General features: G+C 42.7%; 1 protein-coding gene across 1 annotated transcript in view; it reads right to left on the minus strand.

The window, feature by feature from the left end:
- Nucleotides 1-23,357, minus strand: part of HMGCR (3-hydroxy-3-methylglutaryl-CoA reductase) — a 79,641-nt gene that overhangs the window by 24,736 nt on the left and 31,548 nt on the right. Inside the window, exons 3-13 of the mRNA XM_085632302.1 lie at nt 22,122-22,233; nt 21,873-21,960; nt 19,305-19,389; nt 18,903-19,008; nt 15,383-15,489; nt 12,173-12,292; nt 10,373-10,530; nt 9,236-9,477; nt 8,767-8,936; nt 7,249-7,443; nt 4,967-5,125 (exon numbers count right to left, since the gene is read on the minus strand). Of these exons, the coding sequence (XP_085488428.1) occupies nt 4,967-5,125; nt 7,249-7,443; nt 8,767-8,936; nt 9,236-9,477; nt 10,373-10,530; nt 12,173-12,292; nt 15,383-15,489; nt 18,903-19,008; nt 19,305-19,389; nt 21,873-21,960; nt 22,122-22,233 (1,542 nt within the window). The remainder of the gene's footprint in view (nt 1-4,966; nt 5,126-7,248; nt 7,444-8,766; nt 8,937-9,235; nt 9,478-10,372; nt 10,531-12,172; nt 12,293-15,382; nt 15,490-18,902; nt 19,009-19,304; nt 19,390-21,872; nt 21,961-22,121; nt 22,234-23,357) is intronic.

Consider the following 23,357-nt stretch of genomic DNA (forward strand, 5'->3'; position numbering starts at 1 on the left):
AACATTTAAACTGACAAGTATCATTACAGATAAATCCTACTCTTTTCTTGTGTGAGCGAATGTTACTAGTTTTTCTCTGAAAGTTAGGAATAAAACAAGAACAATAATCAAATGGGTAAAATTTGAATAGTCTTGACTGTTTCATGCTTCGGAATAGACTTTCTCTGAACAGGAACCGATGTAAGTTTGGTAATCTGAATTACTCTACATTTTTTAAGCTTTCAAACTCGTACCATGTTCCTACAGAACATTTAAAACTTTCCTGTGTGTTGTTCCAAAACACAACCAAAAAGCAAGATGGTGTCGTGGAAAACTGGACTACAGGCAAGTCACCCAACAAAGTATTCATGAGACTTAGGGGGTGGGGGGCGCTAGAGAGCCCGCTGCAAAATGGCCGCTCACTAGCCCTGCTCTGACGGCCGGAGCGGCGATTTGCCTCAATATCGGCGGAAATATCGTTTATTGCAGCATCCAAGCTACGGATTCCCAAATCGGAACCGAAGCGCAACAAGTGGATACCAAGATGCCCACCTAAAACGCTTTCGCTGCTCGAGAAAATCCACGAGGATACTGATCCAAGAGAGTGGCCGAGAAAATGGCGGCGTTCACTGAATAGTTTCGGAGAAAAAGCGCAATGGAAGCGCTCAGCGTCTGCGATTGTATGTAAGGACACTCCCTGAACATTTAATTGACAAGCGCTAGCCTTGCGGTATGGCCATATGTAGCATTAATGCGGCTTTAAATATTAATTAACGAAAAGCGGAACATACCCCCCCAGCGGCTAAAATGGCGGCGTGAGGAGTAGATACGGAATATGGTGAGCGGACTGCGACCCATCACAGCTGCGAAACAACGCGCATTACAGACCCATCACGCGTGACCAAAAAGCCTCACAGCTACCTGCATACCGGCTTACCTGCTCTGTGTAATAGTGGTGGTACTCCCCAGCTGTTCCATGACTAGAGCGGACCCGTGCAAGCGGTTCGCCTGACACTACTTGAATGCCTACCTACTAAGACTGTGAAGGCGAATATCATCCGCGCACAGGGGCTCGTGCTCGTAACCAGCCAACCTTGACCTTTCCATCCGCCAGGGGTGCTGGGTGAGTTGGTGGTGATCTGTATATATCATCGTTCATTGGGAAATTAAACAACACAGACCGTACTTGCTTTGAGCCTCAGCGCTGCCTATGTACCAAGCGCTAAAATAGACACTACGATTAGATCGTAACACAATCAGAGAACCTACCGGCACCACATCTCCGGCGTAACATACACTCATTGTACGTCTCCTTCCTCGCAAAAAGTGTCCCCAATCTGCATCCCCTTGCTCATTTAGGCACTTATTCATTGGTTGCCTATCTATGAGGTAAATGAACCGCGCTGTACCGCACTGAAACACGTGAAAGCCTCGGGGTCACAACACTGCGCTCTGCCATACGCAACGTCCACCTTGCTGTTTTTGGGAACCTAGTGATCGCAGGCCCGCAGTGAATACGTGAGAATGGGAAAGCTGACCAGCAGCACACTAAGTTGCCATTCGTGCCCAGACGAACATCGCGACTCCCAGGTGCCACGACCGACGCGGATCGAGAAACGTACTCCGGTTCGGACGCCAAGATGGAGGCTGCCCTTAAAGCCATCCACCACAGTCTGCAGGCCATCGATGGTAAGATAGACGCACTTACTATCAGGATGGATCACATATCTGCTCAGATAGACAAACATGGTGAGCGATTAGAAGAAGCCGAACAGCGGATATCGGTGGTTGAAAAGGAGACCCATGCAGCTACCTCTAAATGCGATGACATGGCAAAACTCCTAGAGATTATAAAAGCAAAGAACGAAGATCTCAAATCAAGATCACGCCGCAACAACATACGCATCGCAGGCGTATCAGAAAGCACCAATACTGGTAAACTTGAAGACTATGTGGAACAAATGCTAAAAGACCTGTTTGGTACAGAACAATTTTCACCATTGCTCATTGTAGAAAGAGCGCACAGATCTCTTGCGCCAAAGCCAGCACCGGGAGCTTCCTCCCGGCCAATAGTAGCCCGTATCCTGAACTACCGTGACCATGATACAGTGCTGTGGTTGGCCAGAGATAAACATCCTCTGGAATACAACGGCTGCGAGGTAGCCTTCAACCCGGGCTTCACCCTATCTGTCCAGCTTTCTCACAAGGAGTTTGGCCAGGTGAAGAAGAAGCTCCGTTACATGAGCATTCCCCATGCCATGCTATATCCTGCCAGACTTCGCGTCACCCACACGGGCAAAACTCGCATCCTGTCGACACCCCATGCACCTTAAACATGCCAGGCAACAGAATGCACGTGAAAAACCTTCCACCGGATTCGGATTAACACTACGATACAATGGAAGTCCTGGAACATCTAACTGCTATGCTGAACGCCTACGGTTGGTGCCATGCTTGAACATTGAAATAGGGTTAGGAACTATGCTCATTACAACAAGACTGCGGATTTATATCCTTCCCTGCTTGGACTACAGAGCTGATGCAGGTACTGAGAAAGCTACGGCCATCTAATATGCAGCTCTATTTGTAAACTAACTTATTTTTTGATATACGATTCGTACCAAAGATGTCCAATATGATATTGCTAACTAATGACTTTCTTTGTACACCAACCCAGCTGCTGCAATTCTGAATACTTTTGTCGCTAAGGCCCCATCTGCATGCAGAAGGAATACCGAGCACCTAGATGCCCCCTAACGGGTAAACCCCATTACAATTCTGTTACCGTTTACACTTCACGTTCGGGTTTGTCTTTGGCATGGTTGGGATGCTAAAGTGGGCGGGGGGGAAAGTTGGGTTTTATGTTATGTTATGTTTATCCAGGCAACCACTAAGAGTTCAACACACGCAAGATATTGCACATCGTACTCCATTCTACAGCCATAATAGCAGTAGCTTCTGAAGGTAGACAAGGTACTCGTATGCAATGCACCCAAAACCGAAAATAACTATAACTATAAATAGACTAATATAAAACAATAAAAAATCTTGGGGGGAAAAAAACAACTAAAACATGGTCAATATACTCTCTCAACAACCTGAAAATTCAACCCAGAGAAGTACAGAGAGGAAAAAAGGTGGGCACGCATGCAGCATTTAAAGTAATCATAGATAGGGTGGCAGTCGCTTTTGGTCTAATTGACTATGCAGAAAACAAATACTTAGCGACTTCAATCACTATCACCCTAGTGGGAACGCATTCACAAATTTAAGAGCATTTACACGGCTTATAAAACCCAGAATTCGATACATAGGTGCTATCCATCATGCTCTCGGTGCATAATATTTTACACAAAAGAATACTATGTGCTCTTCGGTCTCATCAACAAGTATGTATGTCGGACAAAGAGTAGACCTGTCCTGTGGATGAAGTCCATGTTGAGGTAAACACAGAAACTGGCAGAATGCCATACCCGAATTGCAGGAAAAGCAAATGGGCACACACAAGGCAGATAAAGTCTAAGAATTCCTCCACCTTGGGGACGCTCTTGTGCAAAAGGGAAGAAGTTGAGATAGAGGAAAGATTTGCTCTTTCCAGTAGTTGTCCAGCCCCAAGTCACATAGGTTTTTGACATAGACCAATCACTGGATCTTTTGGATGCTGTGTAAACTAAGAATATCATTAAAGTAATCTCGATATTGGTGGAGTTTAGCTGTGGACCATATATGGACTCAAGAAAATATAGGCCAACTCTGAGGCGGACTTAAGCTCAAGATCTAGTCTGAAGGGGGGCTAAAAGGGTACTTCTCTCCATACACACAAGGGCTTTTATAAAATTTTTCTCACTAGCCCCCAAGCTTGAGGCTTGTAAATCTCTACGCTGGAAGAACTTGATACCAGGGGTCCCTCTTGGCGAATCGTGTGCACAATTTATCAAAACCTCTAAACAACTATTAATGTACAGAAGTAAAAGGGTTGGGGTCAAAACACAGCCCTAGTGAACTTCCTTTCCAATGACAAATTTTCTCTGTTAGTTTGCTGTTAGGGCATCAATCAATCCTTGCAAAATTCCCTGCATGTGCATGGAGGCACACAATATTATTAATCAAGTTGCAGGGAATTACTAGCCTAAAAAATAAAACCCACAATTTCGATCTAGCGACCAGATCAAAAGAGCGCAATGATCAATAAACGCAATGAAGAGTGCCTCACCCCCCCCCCCCCCCCCCCCCACATGCATAGCCTTCCACTCACCCATCAGATAATGAAAGACCTACTCAACTGTGCTGGTCTTAGATCTAAATCTGGCCTGCAGGTGGGAGAGGATCTGGTTATCGTCAATCCATTGCAATAGTTCCCCAGGACCTGCTTGCAAAAGACCTTTTGCAGGTTATCTAACAGACTGATTGGGCCGTAATTAGTCGGATGTTTGGGTGTCCCTTTTAAAAAAAACAAATATAAAATAAAAAAACAAAACAAAAAAATCGGCTGATCTCAGTCCGTTTCTACATAGCAGACATCCCAGCACCAGTCGCGATTGTGTTGGAAACCACATTAATATAAGGCATCCACATATTTAAGTCAGATCTACAAAGATTGCATGGGATTATTACAAAACATGTAAACCATAAAAGTTCAACGATAGACCTCAAGCCCCCCCCCCCCACCCATTGCCCCCCAAAAACACCCAACAACAAACAAGGAGCCTTCAAGTATGCGACACCAATACATTCAGTTTGCAAATGCAGCGTTGGAAGAGGATAACATGTGGGAGGAAACAGTCCTTTTCCAGCCATTTGTACCTTTGATAGTTGTTGGTAAAGTCACATAGCAGTATTATTTCAACATACCGGGAATGGAGAACTTGATAATAAATAAATCAAAGACTAAAACAAAGCCACACTGACATATATCATCTGGGCACCCATTAAAAAAGTGGATATATTTTAGAAAACCAAGTAAGGATTGGCCCACCAAACCACTTACCGCTATTGCTCTGCAGCCACGGTTTGTGCTTGCCACTAGGCATCCTTCAGTTGTTGCCATAGGCACTTGAAATTCTTTGCTATCTAGGATTAGGGGACCCGCAACACCAACTGGGATGGGCATGAAGCCAATCACGTTCTCACAGCAAGCTCCCAATACCTGAAAATGGCACATGCAAAATATGTGAGATAATAGCAACGCTAGACTCGAGCCCAACATGCAACAAAGGTGAATACCAACTTCCTATGCAGTTGTAGATGGTACAGGGAAATTCCACAACCAACCTCCACTGAAACACACCTTGTCTCTTTTAATACCTTTCTTAAAGTAGAGTCTAAAGTTGCACTGATTATATATAATGACACTGTTCCAAACTGTTGCTTTGAAGCTAAAAGGTGGTAATTCCTCGCCAAAAACTAGCTTCCTTGGAGCTTTTGGATTCGGAAGGGAAGCACTCGATAGCTATCTGCAGTGTAGTTATTTATCAAGAAGAATTATCTATTTTTAGATAGCATCATGGAGGGAGTTTTTTCCTCTAGTTTACTTCCAAAATAAAGGCGGTTATTCTGTAAACATGCTTAGCATGGATGCCCATACATTTCAAAGAAATGTTCCCCCTCTGGAATAATGCTATGCTGTACTAATCATCACTGGTAATTCCTTTCCGTTACATGGTGAACTAGATTAGCTTCAAAACAAAATGCTTGTTCTCTGCTGGTATTGATAATGTGTGTTACTACCACTAGTGTGCCTCTGTAGGTCTGTGTGAACATGTTCAATTTTTGCTGCAAATTGGAATTTGCAAGGAGTTCTTTGCCGGAAATGGTACAAGTGTGCACAGTTGCTTTGTCTATTTCGATGCAAGCCTGACAGCCCTGCCAAGTACCACGCAACGGGCGTTCGACTAATGCATTTCAGTGTGGTGGTCCGTATCACCACACTGAAATGCACAGTCACGCATAAAGCGCCTCCTCAGCTGTAAGTTGCATGGAGCGCTGGCTGCTAATACACCATTTAGTCTGTGATTGAGAAAGTTGGTGCGGCACCGCGCCCTTCACCCCGTCCAAGCAGGCTTGAGAGCTGGCTGAGCTCTAGCTGTTACTGCTACAATTTACATAGCTGCCAAGGTTTCAGATTGCTATATGTGACATTTTCATCGCTTCAGTGCAATTATGAGTGACATTTCAACGATTATGAGACGCTTTCTCGCGAGCAAAATTAAGCAATGAAGAAGAGGGAAAAATACAAATATTTGAAATTACTCCCCATTGAGCAACAAAAAACTAGAATATCTTAAAACTTGTTAAATTTGTTACAAAGTGTCAAACATAAGGCAGTGAAATAAATACCCTGAAAGCCTATAAATGCCACACATGAGCAAACTGAGAACCTGGCAGCTATTCCCATGCCAGCCAGAAACCAGAGCACCCACCCCCTAACTAAAACAACTTACTGAAACTACAGCAAATGAGTTAACTGGCTGGTGAGATGTAGTTTCTCGGGCAGGGACAGACACAGCAAAGTAATCACAGGGCTCTCTCAGGTGGTGTTAAACAACATCATGTTGCTTCCTCCAGTGACGATTGCTCGAGCAACTGCCATCACCAGTCAACCTGGTGTACTCAATATCAATATCGCACAATACTCGTAGTGTGGCTGAGATCTTCTGAGCAGCTAGGATGCCTGTCTGCCCTCGGTTGATGAGCAGTGCAGTCACACAATTTGTGTCCCGTTAGTGTCCTTCCATTTCTGGTGCTTTACAGTAGTTTTAAGATATTCTTAGAGTTTTTTGTTGCTCAATGGGGAGTAATTTCAAATATTTGTATTTTCCCTAGTCTTCATTGCTTACTTTTGCTCACGAGAAAGCGTTACTCATAATCGTGGAAATGTCACTCATACTTACACTGAAGCGATGAAAATATCTCACACAGCAATCGGAAACCTTGCCAGCTATGGCCTGAGTGTATGCATGTGGTTGGCAGGATGAATGGTTGCAGTGTTGCCTAAACTGGTAAGTGTTGGTGCTTTGCGGGTAAGAGCGGTGCCCTGATTTTATCACGGGCTCACCACTAGAAGTATGTTAAGTGATGAAAAGCAGTGAGCTACTGACAGTTTAACTTGGCCTTGTGTATATTAAACTGATACTCCAAAGCCTAGTACATGTGAACACAAATATAGCACAAATGCTATGATGCCCATGTCCAAGGTTACAAAATGACTATCTATATTCACAGCTATGGTATGCCATAAACCTCAGATTATATTGCAGGTCACAAACTCACCAGAGAATAATCATAGTTCTTGTATGGAAGATGCTGGAGAGCTGTAGGTTCTGCAAGCATCGGGGACAACATTTTCCTGCGTATGGACACACCACGTTCAGGAGATTCCATTGAACTTTCCAGTTTATAGCCAGGTATGTATTTTGCTTGCACAAGTTTAATAACCTCAGCATCACTTAGGAACTTTGCACCTTCCTGTATGGAAAAAATATTAATCATTTTATTAGTTGCACTTTCCAGCTTAAATTCCTAGAAGACCAGTCACAAATTGTGTACAGTGGAAACTATGCAAAAAACGTCAAAGTGACCCTATTTTCCTTTCTGTTAGGTAAGCAGAATTGCTGAGCCCAGGGGCAAATGTTAAGACATAGATGGAAATATGTGCTACTAGATAAAGCCATTTGCTTTAACTGCGGTTTCATATTTTACGTTAACGACAATGTCAGGCAGAGACTTTGTTACCAAATACATACATGATAAAATGAATGGACAGTCATGGAAACACCCTTAAACCTCTGGATGCAAGGGGTAGGTCTCTACATAAATATTCCGAACGGTTAGCCTCATCTACAAAACTACCAATAGTACATATCATTGGCATGCAAAGAAACTCATTCCTTTCAAAACATTTAGTGTACGTTATTCCGAATTCAAAATTTGCAGAGTATGTATACGGTGAAAAATGCTCAAGTGGAATATTAAACAATTAGAAAACTTAAATTTATAAAGTTTTCCTTTTTGATTTAATGGAGAATAGTTTCCCATGTAGCCTTCTCTTCCAAAGTACCTAGTGTGAAAGGAAAACTGGAAATAATAGTGTACTTTCCCACACTTACGACTGAATCATTTATTTGCAAGTGTGGAAATGCAGATAAGCATAGAGAAGGCACTAAAATGGCTTATGAATACTCACAAAGTTATAACTGCGTGTAGATTATCACCTCATTTGCAGCACATTTTCCTACCTGGCTCCTAGACAAATATTATTTTACCGTCAATGTATGAATGTGGAAAAACTGCATGGATACCAAAATTTCCATAACACCTCTGAAAGCAAATCCCAATTTTTGAATCAGTCTTACATGGAGATTTAGACTTCTCCAAAAGCAAGTCTAATTTATGCACATAAAAAGCATGTAATTGTCCCTTTGGTTCTTTGCAGAACAAGATTTGCTTTACTTCATGTCAATCAAAGGTTTCTGGGAAATGTTTTGTTTTTTCACTGTAGATATTGCAATAATGCACATTGAAACTGCCACGTTTACTGAAGTGTATTGCTGGCAAATGCAGAGTACACTGTAACCTGGAATGTTTATGAACCCAACTCCTCATCCCATACCCAAATTTAAAGTTCACAATAATTCAAGAACAAAATGATAGACACTTTTGCATTCACCCACTAGGCAAGTACCTCTATAAGGCAATGGGCCTCTATAAACAATCGTAATGTGGTTTACCATAGCTTAATAAAATAACACTGTTTTCCATCTCCTCAAAGAATGTACCAAGCTGTCATACCTGTGGATTCCGCAGTATTTGGACACAATCTTCGATAGACCGTGGCTCACTTGGCAATTCGGGTTGAAACTGCTTTTTGGAATTCTCTGATGGTTCTAGTTCATTAACCTCACCAACCACAAACTTGGCCTTGGCAGGATTCACAATAGGTAAAGGCTTTATGACTTCACCTGTTGAGACAACACTGTGTCAATACAAGAAGAGTACTGGGAATAAAATCTTGTGTCATAAGAGTAGTTTCAGAAAGTCCCATTTCTGTCCACAGTTTGACTTATCAATCATGCATTGCCATAGCACTCCTATGGGCACATTTTCTACAATTACTTTTCTTTCCGATTTAGATAAGACTATGGCAAATAACAATCAAACCTACAGCTCAGTGCTCAGGAGGAAATGGAGCACACAATGAACCTAAAACAATAGCCATTGAATAAGGTTTGCTTTAAACTCTTTCAAAGGAAGCAATCACCTCTTCCTTCATCGGAAGCCAGATTAGCCCCTGAAACAGTAGATGCATTATTCTGTTGACATTTCGGCCGTTTCATGCAGCAGGACTCTGGGGCCTTCTTCCGCACAGCTGTGTGAGAGCTCATAGGATTCATCAACGAAAGTGTGGATTCAGTCTCCGTCTGTTCGAAGAAGATGTACTTAACAGCAAGAAGAAGAGCTAATCCAAGAGTGATGACTTGTTCAACGTCCATGCTCACCATTCTACAGAAGCATAATGGATACATTAAGCATGTACTTCCGTTTACACCACATTACTGCACAGCTCATAATTATACACACACTTATAAGCAATTATTATGATAGAACATATATCCAAACATTAGGAAAACTTTGCATGCGACTGCCTTTGTAGAAATAGCTCAACAAGGATATCTATGTGGAGAAGTGTGGCTCAATGGTTAGAGCGGCAGACTCTGATGCAGAGGTCTGGCCCGGGACCAGGGTTCAATTCCCCGCCTCGGCGGGTCTTCTGACTCAAAATTCCACGGACCTGACAATTCTCGCCTCGGTGCCTATTCCAATCATGGAGTCCCACTCTGCAACTCTGGGTAATAGCTTGCTTAATCTCCACAACGGCCCCCACAACGCTAAGGATGCCTGGCCTCCACCTTGGGGGTGCCCAGGAGTGGACACCTCACAGGGAAAGCCAGGATGGGTTCCACAGCGGTATTCGTACAAGCGCCTTGAGACCCTTGCGGGTGAGTAGTGCGCTATACAAGTATCAATTTAGACAATGGTGACAGCTTTGAGAAGGCATGCATGTGCACACGTGAACAAGGGTCCGGAAGAGAACATTTAAAAACGGTTTGTAATTAAACTACCCTTAAGCTCTAACACGCACTCAAAGGAGAAGATACACATTCTTGTGCCCTAGTATCACTAGCTAACAAGATGGTAAGCCAGGAAATGTATTGGTTGCTCAATTAGACCATTAGAAATTTGAGAGTAACATGTTTGACTCATTAAATGTATATATAACCAACAAATCTTTCCTGTGCGGTCCCCTTATATTGATTAATGGAAAACACACAGCACCAACCATGTGTTCTTAAAAACACAGTAGTTTAACAGTCTGTAGCAACAAATATCAGCTTACCTAGAAAGATAAAATTGCCAGAGGGGTACATTAGGTTCAATTCTTTTGGGCACAGTTTCATCTAGTTCCATGAGCATTTTAGGATCAACTGTGCCGTTTTGAGAGGAGGGTTCTGTAATCCAGCGATTGTGTGCATGAACAAGAACCAAGCCTAAAGACTTGAAAAAGAGAAAGACACAGTTAAAAACCTTAAATGTGGGACATGAATGGTCAGTGCGTTAGCTATTCTGAAACAGTAGGAACTCTAAATTAACTCTAATGATATCATAAAGGTGGTTAAAAATACATATTCAGGTTTCAATATAATTAAAATTATAGCCCAAAGCATACACAGGTAAGGGATCCAAGACTGTACTGTTCCTTATTATGAGAAATAAAATGAAAGCCATAATTTACAGCGTTTACATTACTGGCAATGTAATGCACAGAATGACACGGGAATAACAAGGAAAATTAATAATTTTTCCAAGAGAGATTAATTTTGTAAAAGGCAGTGTCTGATTAATGGGGAGGGGTCAGCCATGGGAGCACACCAGGAAGCCTCACTCTTGCTGTCTTAAGGAAAGTTCCCAACAATTAAAACCGGAACACTTTAGTACAGCAATTCTTAGCCTGTGCTCCGCAGACCCCTGGTGGCCTGTGACAGGGTTCAAAAATACATAATATTAGATCAATAAAGTACATATAATTTTTTTTTTTAAATGCCCAACTGAAGAATTTTAAAGAGCTCTAACTATGAAGGGATGTGAAACTTGATTTTTAGCCTCCAGTTGATTCGTTGGAGCTACGCAAGAATGTCAAACCATGAGGACGATTGGCAGCCCTATTGAAGCACTAGTATGCGCTGCCAAAAAAAACAGAGGTTGCAAAATGAGCATAAAAGACAAAGCAATATGCAATAGCCTAGTAGATCACTTTTCTTTTAAAAAATAAAAGCACAGTCTGAAAAGTTCCAACCTTCCCATTAAATTTGTATATTAAAAAAATATTTTATGATTTGTTTGATGTGGACTTTGTGTTAGTTTTTTTTTTTTTTAGTTTCACGTTGTAGAAATTATTTAGGGGAGGTTCCATTGCTTCCAGTAATGATCCAGTGGGGTCCACAGATGTAAAAAGTTTAAGAAGCGCTGCTTTCAAAGAACTGGCACATTTGCAGAGCCAGCCTACACTTCTACCTTTAAATTATATTTTCAAAGTTCTCTACTTTTTTGTGAGATACTTTATTTAGCATGCACACCTATTATTTACTCTTACAAACTCAGCTGGTGATCAGTAAAACGTTGCAGATTTGCCGATTTTAATCCCTTCTGCTGAATCACAAGACAGCCCTAAATAAACACTGCAAAGGTGGGTCTTCCGTTAACCACTTGAGTGGACAGTTAATTCTGTCGCAGTATACACAAAAGCCATCAATATGCTTCTGAATATAGCATGGGGAGAAGCAACAGACGTTCTAATGTGGAACAATGCTCAAACGTGAAATATTCCAACACTTTCCTGAGATCCCTTTTAGAAAGTCACCTTTGCTGTTCATGTAGTCTTTGCCCTTTCAGGTGCTATACAAGAACATATCACGAGTAAACCTTTGAGCGGCTCTATGGGCACAGGTTCATAGTGCTTAATTACTCAAATAAAACAAACAATAGGCGGACATGAAAAAAACTACTCAAAACGTAATGTGTGTTGGTCTCCTAAACTTTAGGCACTACCCCATCTCCATGAAACATGGATGAGCAGCATATGTGAAATGAGCACTATGTGACAGTGTTACATATCTCTATGCCTTGTCCATCTTCTCACCATAATCATTTTGACCCTTTGAGTGACTGGGTTTGGTTTGTTGTCCTCTTCTTCCTCAAGAACGCGGGCAAATTGACTCAGCTGCCAGATAGGACGGCCTTCACGGCTTTCCCTGGATAGCTGCATAACAAAAATTCAATAAAAAAAAAAAAGATTACTGCAAAACATAGTGTAAAATTGATATAAACAATTAGGAGATAGCTAGCAATATGTGTCACATAACACTGAAGGAAAGAAAGGTATGTGAGCAAAGACAATCCAGCTTTGTTACAAAAGTTGCAATTGTGGCAAAGCACATGGAGCGCATAAAGGACAGACATGTTGTGCACTGTTTTCCTAGTTTACACCCACTTGAGCATGGTCAGGAAACAACAAATGCATGTAACTTTTATATTAATTATTACATATTTAAATGTTTTTCTATTCAAGGGGTTAGATCCCTGAAGCATCCCTACACTGCACAAGTGTGGAAATATAACCAAAGAGTGCAGAGATATTCCTGGTTAAACATGGTGGAAAGAGCATCATAAAAGCAGAAAATAATAATCATATGTAACAGGATAGGAGTTTTATGCAGGGATCTCTTTTAGCTATAAACTGAGAAAACTCGACAAGACTTTTCAAGAATGCTGCAAATGTAGCCGTGACAACCAGTGATCCATTTGTGTAACAGGACATTTCAGGAATCTTTGAAGAAGGTAGGTTTTCGAAGGCTGCTTATACAGTGGGTCTGATCATCAGCATTGAGACAGGAGAAGCATTAATGTTGGGCCTAGGTTTGTTGTGGGCTTCCTTAAAGGGAAGAGGGAGTGTGGAGCTGGAGGAGGGTAAGCGAGTGTAGACGACCAACAGACCAGGACACACAGATAACTGTGCCAAATCATAGAAGTGTCAATGGAGTAGAGATTTGCAGGAGGTAAACGGCGTAAGTGTCTGGCTGAGAGAAATGTTGGTGACCCTGGTCTATAAAGTCGCAACAGAAACCCTACTCCTAGAGCTAGGGGTAAAGAGGCTGGGGCATGGGTCCAGTTAGGAGTGCATTTTTAAGAAAGAACAGAAGGTTCTAATATGCATGAAGGAAGTGGGGGCAAAGCACATGGTTGGGATAGGGTTTCTACCAACGGAAAACTGGGCAAATATTAGATGGTGCAGTCACGCGCGATGAAGTTGGGGTTAATGATCATGCACATAGGGGTACTAATGGTCATGGGCACTGGGGGCAGGGAGATCGTGTGTGCCAATGTTAGCCATTTGTGAGGTATAAGGGAAGGGGATCCGAAAGTGACCAAAGCACTGCATCTTCTTCTAGGAGGTTGTATGTCCCTGTCAATGGGTTACCCTAGCATGTCAGGCTCTAGTGTTGATCTCAAAAGCGTTTTTTAGGTTCGAGTGCCTGGAAGCTTCAACCACTATAAAAATGGTTTGGCTACAAAGATTTACAACTAAGTGCATGTAAACTACGTCACCAATGTGCAGTTCTTTACATCTGAACACATAGGTGGCACACACCTGGATGCCATATGAAGTTGCATGGGTACTGAAAATATAAACCGCAGTAGGGATGACTCAAAAGGTTGTGAAGGCATCGTTAAATGTTTGCTATGATTTTTAATAGTACCTTTTGTTAACCTACAGGGGCTACAACCTCGAGATGTCATAGCTCAATCTGTTGAAGAACACAAGTGACGGTAAATGATAGGGGGTGGTACACGGAGGAGAGAGCGAAGATTTATATGTGAAAGGAAATTATGTCGTAATTTACAAACCTAGCACTTGGTATGAACAGTAAGGCATCCTAGAAGCAGGGGCATACATAGAGATAAGTACTTCATTAATAGGTTCCTTTTCAGACTGTTGGCACAAAGTCCTAAAAAGGGCTAGTCAGCGAAGATTTTTTTTGCGCCGACTGTCTTTACAGTAAAAAATTCTTTCCTCCAGAGATTTTTAAAGTTTCTTGAATACACTGATGTGTTGTGTTCCACGACCTTCTAAAATATGGAAGCTAATTTGAAAAAGCTACGTGGTAGAAACTGGCTTATTGTTCTCTTTAATACCACAACGAGGAGATGAAACTAATGCTTGTGCAATTTAGCAAACAATTGCCTTTATAGTAAATATATGGCAAATACACACGAGTAGTTTATATTTTGTCAATGCCACGCGGATAGGCTAATGAAAGAGGTGCTGCAGCTGTTTCACTGTGCTTGGTCATAAGAGTGCCTAGTTTTAAGCAATGATGAAAGTACTTTACTTCCCCTGCTTCTAAAGCAATAAAGCTCAGAAGATCATCTCTGTAAAAATGTCACAGTGTACAAACGAGAGGAACCCGGATATTAAAAAACTTTCTTTTACAGTATGGGTACACAGCCTACAGCACACATATTTAGAATGAGAGATCCATTATAAACCAAAACCTGCAACCTATACTCATACAAGTTTGCCCTGCCATGGTTGAAAGACATGCTCACAAACTGAGACAGGCAGGACTGGAAAGAGTAAAATGGCCACTCCTAGATACAAGTCCTAGATATCCAAATTCCTAATGGAACAATAAGAACAAGTTCCCTTCAGGCAGCTTTTAATATTGAACACTCTGGCTGCCCGCAGGTTCCCAGTCATCCGAAATATACCCCCACAGCCCACAGTGTTAAAGCATATAGGTAATCACCAATGGGAAGACTCCGCTCCATAATGGTGTGTCTGATGCTCATGGAGCCTGTTCCATTTACCAATGCTAGAAACAGCTAGCTAGCCACGCTCTACACACATTTCTTTTCGTATCCCTTGCTAGGATTACATTTTTCAAGATTCAATCTGAACCTGTATGTATTTCAGGAAATGGGAAGGGAATGCTGCAAAAAAACAAGAATTATACCAAAGAAAAACCTATGACAGATGATGTTAAAGTTACACTAAATTGTTTTCGGTAAAAGAAATGGCATTTACAAAATTACCTTTTATTTCGGTCCCAACATGCACAGTGAATTAAAAACTGCAGTGTCCCTATGACGTTCAATTACAACCACTGATGCAGCAGGTGGTTTTAAACAATACACTTAATAATAAAAGAGTGCAGGTGACAACTAGAATTCAATTTTAGCGTATTCGCAAATAAAACAGAAACAAATATTACAAAGTTATATTGCTGTAGGGACTATAAAATAAAACACTCATCTGATTTCTAATAGAAAAAACCCACATATATCTTACCTCCAAAACCAAGGACACACAAGCTGGGAAGAAGGTCATGAAAACAAAGTAATTGGCCAGGACTGACATGCAGCCAAAGCAACACATGATTTCGAGCTGTCTCACTCCTGCACGGGAATGAAATGCAAAGTTACTTATAGAGAAAAAAAGTTTAAAGATTTTTAATTTCAAAACTATGAATGATCACAGAAGTCAGAAACAGGAAAGCTGCAGTAAGGTACATCATTGCATTGCACCACTACGACGTTACCACTATGTAAACCCATGTGCATACATGAACAAGCTTAAAATGTGTAGGTTTTCAACTCTTTCAAGTATAGTATGTGAAATCAACACTGTTTGAAAAACAAGGCTTCAAAATTTGTAAACGTTTTCCTTGTTTGAGAGTGTTGTAATTCAGAAGTATGTTTAACCTCAAGCTACAAAAAAGGCCTAGCTAAGATCTAGAAGGCAGACTGTAAAAACAAAATAAATCTGTTTAACTCCTATATACTTACTAATGAGAATTTTTGATCTTTTGGTAAGTTCACAATAAACAACTTTATAAATCGTGATAAACTAGTAGCAGCTCTGTCATTTGCAAAACTTGGCCAAATTATTTTTTCAAATGGAGCTGGGCACTGCTTAACAATTTTAAAACGGGAGGTATGGCTTAGGGTGTCAAGAGGGCGGTCGCACTCTAAAAGTGCTCCGGACCCCTCCGTCATCTGCTGTCATCCACGTCGATGATATGCGACTTTTTAGGCCAGTAGTATACCCACAGAGGCCCTCGGGTCTTGCCAGCTCCGGAGCAAGAGACTGTGGGGCTCATGCGGGTGTCTCCTGGGGAGCACTCAACATGGAGGCGTAGTGTGGGGCCTGGACTTCTGGAACACTCTCCCCCCCCCTTCCCCTCCCCAATCCGAGCAGTGAACAACCTGTCCCCAACCTCCCCTGCCATTATAGGCCCTGCGGGGAGTGTGGTGGGCGACGCCTCCCCATCGCCTTTATCCTGGTAAATGCGCTTTGAGGGACCGGAAGAGGATTCGGATGCGTGAGCAACCGGACCGGCTTCTTGTGGCTGATGGAGACCCTGCGCCGGTGTAGCCGAGGTTTGGTGCCTCGAAGAATCTGCTGCGTTGACCCAACTGGAAGCTGCCTGACTGCTGGGGGAGCCTTCATCCTGCGATACGAGTTGCGCTGCAAGGCCAGTGCATCCTGGGGCCTGCTCATGCGTGGTGTACCTGGCAGCACCCTGCCGCCGGGTCTGACCGGAGTTTCGATTGCCCAAGCTGTGGATACTGGGTGTGGGGCCATTCTGACGCTAGTGAGCGAGGTGGAGGGCTGGAGGAAGGCCTGGATTGGGTCTGTGTGCCCTACTTTTCCTGCCCAGTGCCTGGTGTGGGACACCCACCCTTTCCGGTGCCTCGTACTCTTCATCTTGCAGCTGCAGAGGCCAGTGGGGCCAGCCTGTGGTCCTGTGCTGGATTTAGGGGCCTGTGGTGAGGAGGATGGGACTAGGATTGGTGTGGAGGATGGGACTAGGATTTGGGGACAATCTTTGACACCTGCACCCCCCCATGACGGGGGTGTGACTGACTAGTGGGCAGGCCCTGCATACATAGGGGCCCTATAGGTCCCTTTGGACTTACTGCATAGGGCCCCTGCCGTCCTCCTCTTCCCCCACGACCCTCAGTGGGATGGTGGGGTGAACACTGGGCCCAGTTTATCTTCAGCTAGCGTCCTATGCTCTTGGTTGCACATGGGCTGAGCAGTGTGCACCCTTGACTGCACGTAGGGTCGGCAAGACTGTTGGCAACGTACTAGAGCCTGTCTGGCCTTCCTGGTTTGTCAACAAGCTCCCTACGAAGGGGGGCTGGGCATGGTTAATCTGTAGTTGTACTACCTGGCCTCGCACCTTTTGGTAGCTAATAACTGGCTTGCTGGGGGTTGGTCGGACTTGGCCTACGAACTAGAGCTCGCCACGCGGTGCTTCTCGTTTGCGAATTATGGAGCTGCTCTATGGTGCAGTCATACCTAACACGATGCCTGAAGTGGCTCGCCTATTGTTTACAGAATGGAGGGCGGCCTAGAAACATACGGGATGGTGGGCGAAACTTACTCAACAAAACCCCCTGTGGCACGGCACATGGTTGGGGGGAGGTGGCGGCATTGGAGGGATTTGCGCACTGGGACCCCATCGGCATCACACTAACAGGGGTTTTTTGGGCAGGTACACATTTGCTCTCTTTTCTTTTCAAGACCTCCAACAGACGTATGCTTTGACCAAAACGCAGTTCAACAGGTTCCTGCAGCTGCGCCATGCCTTAAGGACAAACATCCCTCCATCTCAGAATTCAGCCGCATGGAAGCTAAAATTATAATGTAGGTCCATGGCATGGGTGGGGTGTCCCAGATTTATTGTACCCTGATCCTTAATGTCTCTGTGACGTTAGATGACCTCCGATCCCGGTGGCAGGAATGGATAGGGCCTTTGGGGGACGACGATTGGCGTAATGCACTGATGGCTCCCAGGGTTCTCACAATCTCACCCAGGCTACGCTTGGTACAAACATACTATTAACATTGTGCTTATCTCACCCCTTCCTAGCTTGCCCCTGCATGTCTCATGGCCACTCCTGCATGCTATTGATGCTCCCATGAGCCAGCAGATTTACCACATGGTATGGACTTGCCCCGCTATAGCACGCTACTGGGAGGTGGTGGTGGCAGCACTTTCGGAGGTGTTGAGACGGACATTGGAACTTTCTGATTATTTAATCTACTAGGGGTGGACGTAGACGTGGGGGGGACCCCGTGCTGAGAAGACTTTACTGAGTACCACATTTTTAGTAGCTAAAAGAGATTGCCGCAGACTGGAATGCCCCGGCACTGGTGTTGTGGCGCCAAGGGGGTAGACTGGTGTGCGCAACAGTAAAAGCCAGTGTATGAGGCAGGAATTTCCCACCAAACATGCAACGATTTGGAGTAAATCGCTTGAAGCCTCGGGCGGGTACACTGGGCTGGTATGAACTGTATCATTACTATGCTTCTAATTTTCTTCAGTGTACAAGACTGTAAGATGGGACTATTTTGCTATTTGCATTTGTCACGGGGTGGGGCACTTCATGGACTGACGATGTAATTTATTGCGATACTCATAAAACAATACAAATGTGTTTATCACAAAAAGTTTAAAAACAGTGTAGTTTATTCACAAAAACATTTAGGAGTACCGGAAGTGGTACTACAGGAGTATTTTTACCCCAAACTCTTAAACGCCAGTGATACCTGTGCAAAGAGGTGGTGGAATGGCCATACAGCCCTGGGCAATTTTTGCTTAGAAAATGGTCAAAGCACAGGGCTATTTAGATTTCATTTGTATTATTTAGCAGCTGTTGGAAAGTGCTTTGCTTGCTGTGGTTTCTAAATTACACTCAACAGCAATGCGTTTAACAGGAAGGGCCACTTGTACAGGCTGAATGCAACCAATATAAAAAAGGTCACGAGACAAGATTGGTATAAACAGAAGTCTTCTTACCAGACATTGTACCGACTCCAATAACAAGGCATTCAACAAGTGCATCTAGAGTGAAAGTGGGTCCAAGGATGGCCATACCACGTGCAATGTTGATTCTTACTTCATCCTAAAGGAAAAAAGCCAAGTTATATCACACTCAGATAACACTGTATTCTTTGAACATATAAGGACGTTTTCAAGAACAGGTCATCAAATAACTTCCGCTACCTAAAGCTTCACTTTATCGTTAGATAAAGAGTTTGCTTCATAAACAACTTTCAGACTATATTTGGAAGCAAAATGGTCTTCAGCAGCACAACCAGAAGGGCTAAAACCTTGGAATTTATTTACTGTGTGCAAAATAATCATGCCCCAAGCAATACATTTATTTTCAAAATCATAAGCAAATAAATACTAACATACCTGCGAATTAGAACTTAGTGCAAATTTGGCCAATGCACTGGCTCTGGAGAGGTCAATTAATAGCAGGAAAAAGGGCAACGCTTCACTGCAAAATGAGAAGAAAATGTGATGCTTAAAAAATATATATATGTACTGCAAATTATTCTACCCAACATGTGGGCCAGATTTATGGTAAAATACCTACTAAACAATTTTGCAACAGAATAGATTGTTTTTAAAATAGCAAAAAAATGGAAGCATGCTGTACAAAACTAATTCAAAATGTGATCTTTCTGGCACCTGGTGAAAATGCCTTTCAGGATTGGCAACCTAATGCTGCTCTCATCCATGGCACTTTATGATTTATTCACGTTTATGGTACATATTACAAACTTGACATATGACCTAAAAAACATGTATTTCATGTTTTAAGACACTTAAAATCACAAAGCTGTAGAGGTCACTGCCCGCGCATTATGTAGAACGCTGACTCGGTGTACCGTCGCCCCCAAGTGACCCCATTTGAATACTTCGCCCTGGTTGCGAGAAGAGGGTCTACTAACTTCCACTGCCAGGCTATGCACATGAATTTAAAACTGTCAAGTTATCAACCAGTACCACCTCTATTTTGATGTCAGGGTTCAGAATCAGATCCGACTGGCAATTTGATTTTTGGGCACATTCACTGCCCACTGGCTCTGGGCCAATAAACTCTTTCCTGAGCCCGGTGCTGAAAAGCAAACTAGGACAAAGGGCAGACCTATCGTAGGAAGCTTACGGTAAACTGCAGCAGTCCACTTACTGAGCTATAAATAGTATGCCATGATCACCAATAGTGTTAAATGTATTACCTGAGACGCAACTGACTGTTCATGAAATGCAGGACATTAAACATTCAACACGACGAGAACAGTCAGCGAATCTGTACACTGTGGGGACGATTCTCAAAGGCACTAGGAGCACGTGGAGTAGTACTGTAAAAGCACTACTTCACGCATTCCTAAACGCCTTTGTGAACTGGCCCTGAAAAAGACAAAGAGTACATGCAGTAGCACTACAAGAGTACTGCTTCACATACTCGTAAACGCCTTTGTGACCTGGCCTGGAATGTAAAAAGTAAAAGTGCCAAGGAGGTACAGTTGTTCTATTTGTGCTAATTTAGCAGTTAAGAGTACAAGTAGTATTACTGGAATACTATTTCCCATACTCATGAATGCCTTTGTGCACTGACCCATGTAAAGAAACAATCAGACGGCACCACAGCTTTTGAAAATGAACAGGAGTGTCACAATGCATACATAGTGAACTCTCACCTCAAGGATGAGGGTTCAAAGCATTCGATTAGGACACTCGGTCCCAAGGAACTACAACCAGGCTTTATCACTTGAAGATTAGAGGTTCTTTTGGTTACAATATACGCTTCTTGCATATAGGACTTCCAAAGTTCGGTACCTAAGTGACATGGTTCTTAAATTGTGTAGAATGTCCGTTCTAAAATCTTCTGTGTAATGACTACAAATAATGAACATACTGGCCACAACTGAGTATCTGTAGATAGAATTGCCCAATTTCAACAGATAAAAGGAGTGCAAAGGAGAAGAGCTATAGGCGCCATAAATCTATATTTATATACACAAATAAAACCAAATAAAGATGGGCAGGTATTATTCCAACGGTATTCACAAATAGAGGGACAAAGGCCTTTTATTCATGAGGTCCAGCACAGTTGCCCAAATGCAATATGAAAATTAAAGTTGTGCTGTTCCTAAATGATCTGGAATTAAAAAATATACAAAGGACAGTAGGCTATAGAGTCAAAGAGATGGGAATCCATTTCTTTGGAATGTAATGCCCTCACACACCCAGTTGGGTGTCATGTTTCATCATCGGGCTGCTCCTCGTCTGGCCGACGCTGCAATGCCCGACGGGCTCCCGATGAGAGGCACTTTGGTAGAGATCTTTTTCCAAATAGCCGTTTGGTACTGTGGGGGTGAGAGATTTAGTGAGAGTAGATGAATAAGTGGTGTGTGATGTTTATGCGAGTTAAAACAGGGTTGGGAGTACCAGCAAAAATAACTTTAATTGTGGTGTCTCCTACCCCAATTAAATAAAGAGGAAAGGCGCAATGCTAAGTTAATGTCTTAGGTGTGGCGCTCTTCCATGTGGTTGGTCAACATGTTCCTTCGCAATTCTACAAGTCTAAAGGCGATTCGTCAGGATCTAAAGTGAAAAAACTATCTACACTAAAGTGGAATGGAAAACAATAATGAATTAATGTTTAGGATTTAAGCCACCATGACTTACTCTGTCTAATGGCTGGTAGTACTGGTTCTATCCTAATTGGGATATACTACTGCTTCATCAATCCCCGGCAGATCAAGATATGAGGAACTTCCCCATATAGTTAGCGTAGTATGCAATGTGTCAAGGACCTACCCACTGCTGCCAGGACAGGAAGGTCCTTTGTATATTGCTGAATTATAGAACATTCAGGAACAGCACAACTTTAATTTTCATTATTCCAACAGTACCGACATATATATTCTGCAAAGAGGACCAAAGAAAGAATTTTAAGCGTGTAATACTCACTTCAGGCCTGTCAATTCTTTGTCAAGAAAGTGAATAACTACTGTGCTGAAGACAAAGCTTGAAAAAATTGTGAAAAGGCCAGCAATACCTAAAGCAATAACAAATGACAGTGGAGTTACACACTTACATACATTAACAGACTCTACATTTCAAATATTAATGATTAATAACTGTCTTAAACATTTATTTCAACGTTTTTTATATGAATCCAAGAATAGTAAAATAACCATTTGACAAAAAAAAAAATACCTAAAATATATTTTGATCCGAGTTGTCGTAGATTCTGGAACTGAAAGTATATGTAAAGGATTGCTATACATCTTGTGATAGTCAGGATTATGATGTCACTACTCAACACGTCCTGTTTGAGAAAACAAAAACAGACATGTATTAAACTTTAAGACACACAGACTTTGTACAGCTAGAACAACTTTTGGATATAATGTTAATTTTTCTGATCTACTGCGATGTTACTTTGCAATAAAGTATTTTCAAATATTAAACCGAAAAATGACATTTAAAGTGATAACTGATATTTGTATCATTAAGGGCATCACACGATTTGGTCGAGAAGAGGTGAAACTGTTTCATTCGTCTGGTTGACTTGACTGCTAAAAAAGAAATTTTGGACAAATTTAGCAGAAATGACATAATTCCGTTGAAGTGCAGGTTTCAATAAATGGGAGGCTTAATCTAACCTCGATGTCATTCCTTTCTGCTACTTAGGGCATCAATACGATGGCGGTGCGGCCGCCAACATCAGGACGTCAGTGGCTGTCCCACTGCCATCGGACACCGATTGACTGCCCGCCACATCACAATGGCGGGCGGATGGTATGCGGTCAGAGAGACTGACCGCCACAGATCAGACAGGCTCAAGGAGCCCGTCATAGGGACTTGTATCCCTACAACAGTGGCGGTTCCTGTTCAGGCACCGCCATAGAGATTACAATGTCCCTTTCTGACTGCCGTTTCGTGATGGTTAACCTGCCATGAAAACGCAGGCGGAAAGGGGCTTTGGCGGCCCCTAGCGGGCCCCTCTTCTCCCCTTGCTCTCGGCCTTGGGCATGGTGCCTGCCATTTACTGCAGGGATATGTAAAATGTGTATTTTTTGTACTGCAGTGTGTGCTTGCAGCCCGCAGCACATGTCACAATGCAAAACATACACATTCAAGGCGGTCGCATTGTAATCCCTATGGCAGGACCGCCGACAGCTAGTCGGGTGGTCCCATCCCCGATAGGAAGGCGGTCGGCCGAAAGTCCGACTGCCTTGATAATCAGGCCCTAAGTCTCTAAGCATGACTGCATTTATATGGATGGTGAACAAACCTTTCGTAACTAGATGACCTGGCTAAGATGTTTTTGTTGCACGTCGGAACCCACGAGCAAGGAAGCAAGCCTAACCCTCCCAAGAAGTGTTAGTGTGTGAATCCGAAAAGAATGGAGCAAAATGGTTATTTTTTTTAGCCCAATGGTCAGTGAAT

Source organism: Triturus cristatus, chromosome 2_1 (assembly GCF_964204655.1).
Source record: "Triturus cristatus chromosome 2_1, aTriCri1.1, whole genome shotgun sequence".
Taxonomy (NCBI): domain Eukaryota; kingdom Metazoa; phylum Chordata; class Amphibia; order Caudata; family Salamandridae; genus Triturus; species Triturus cristatus.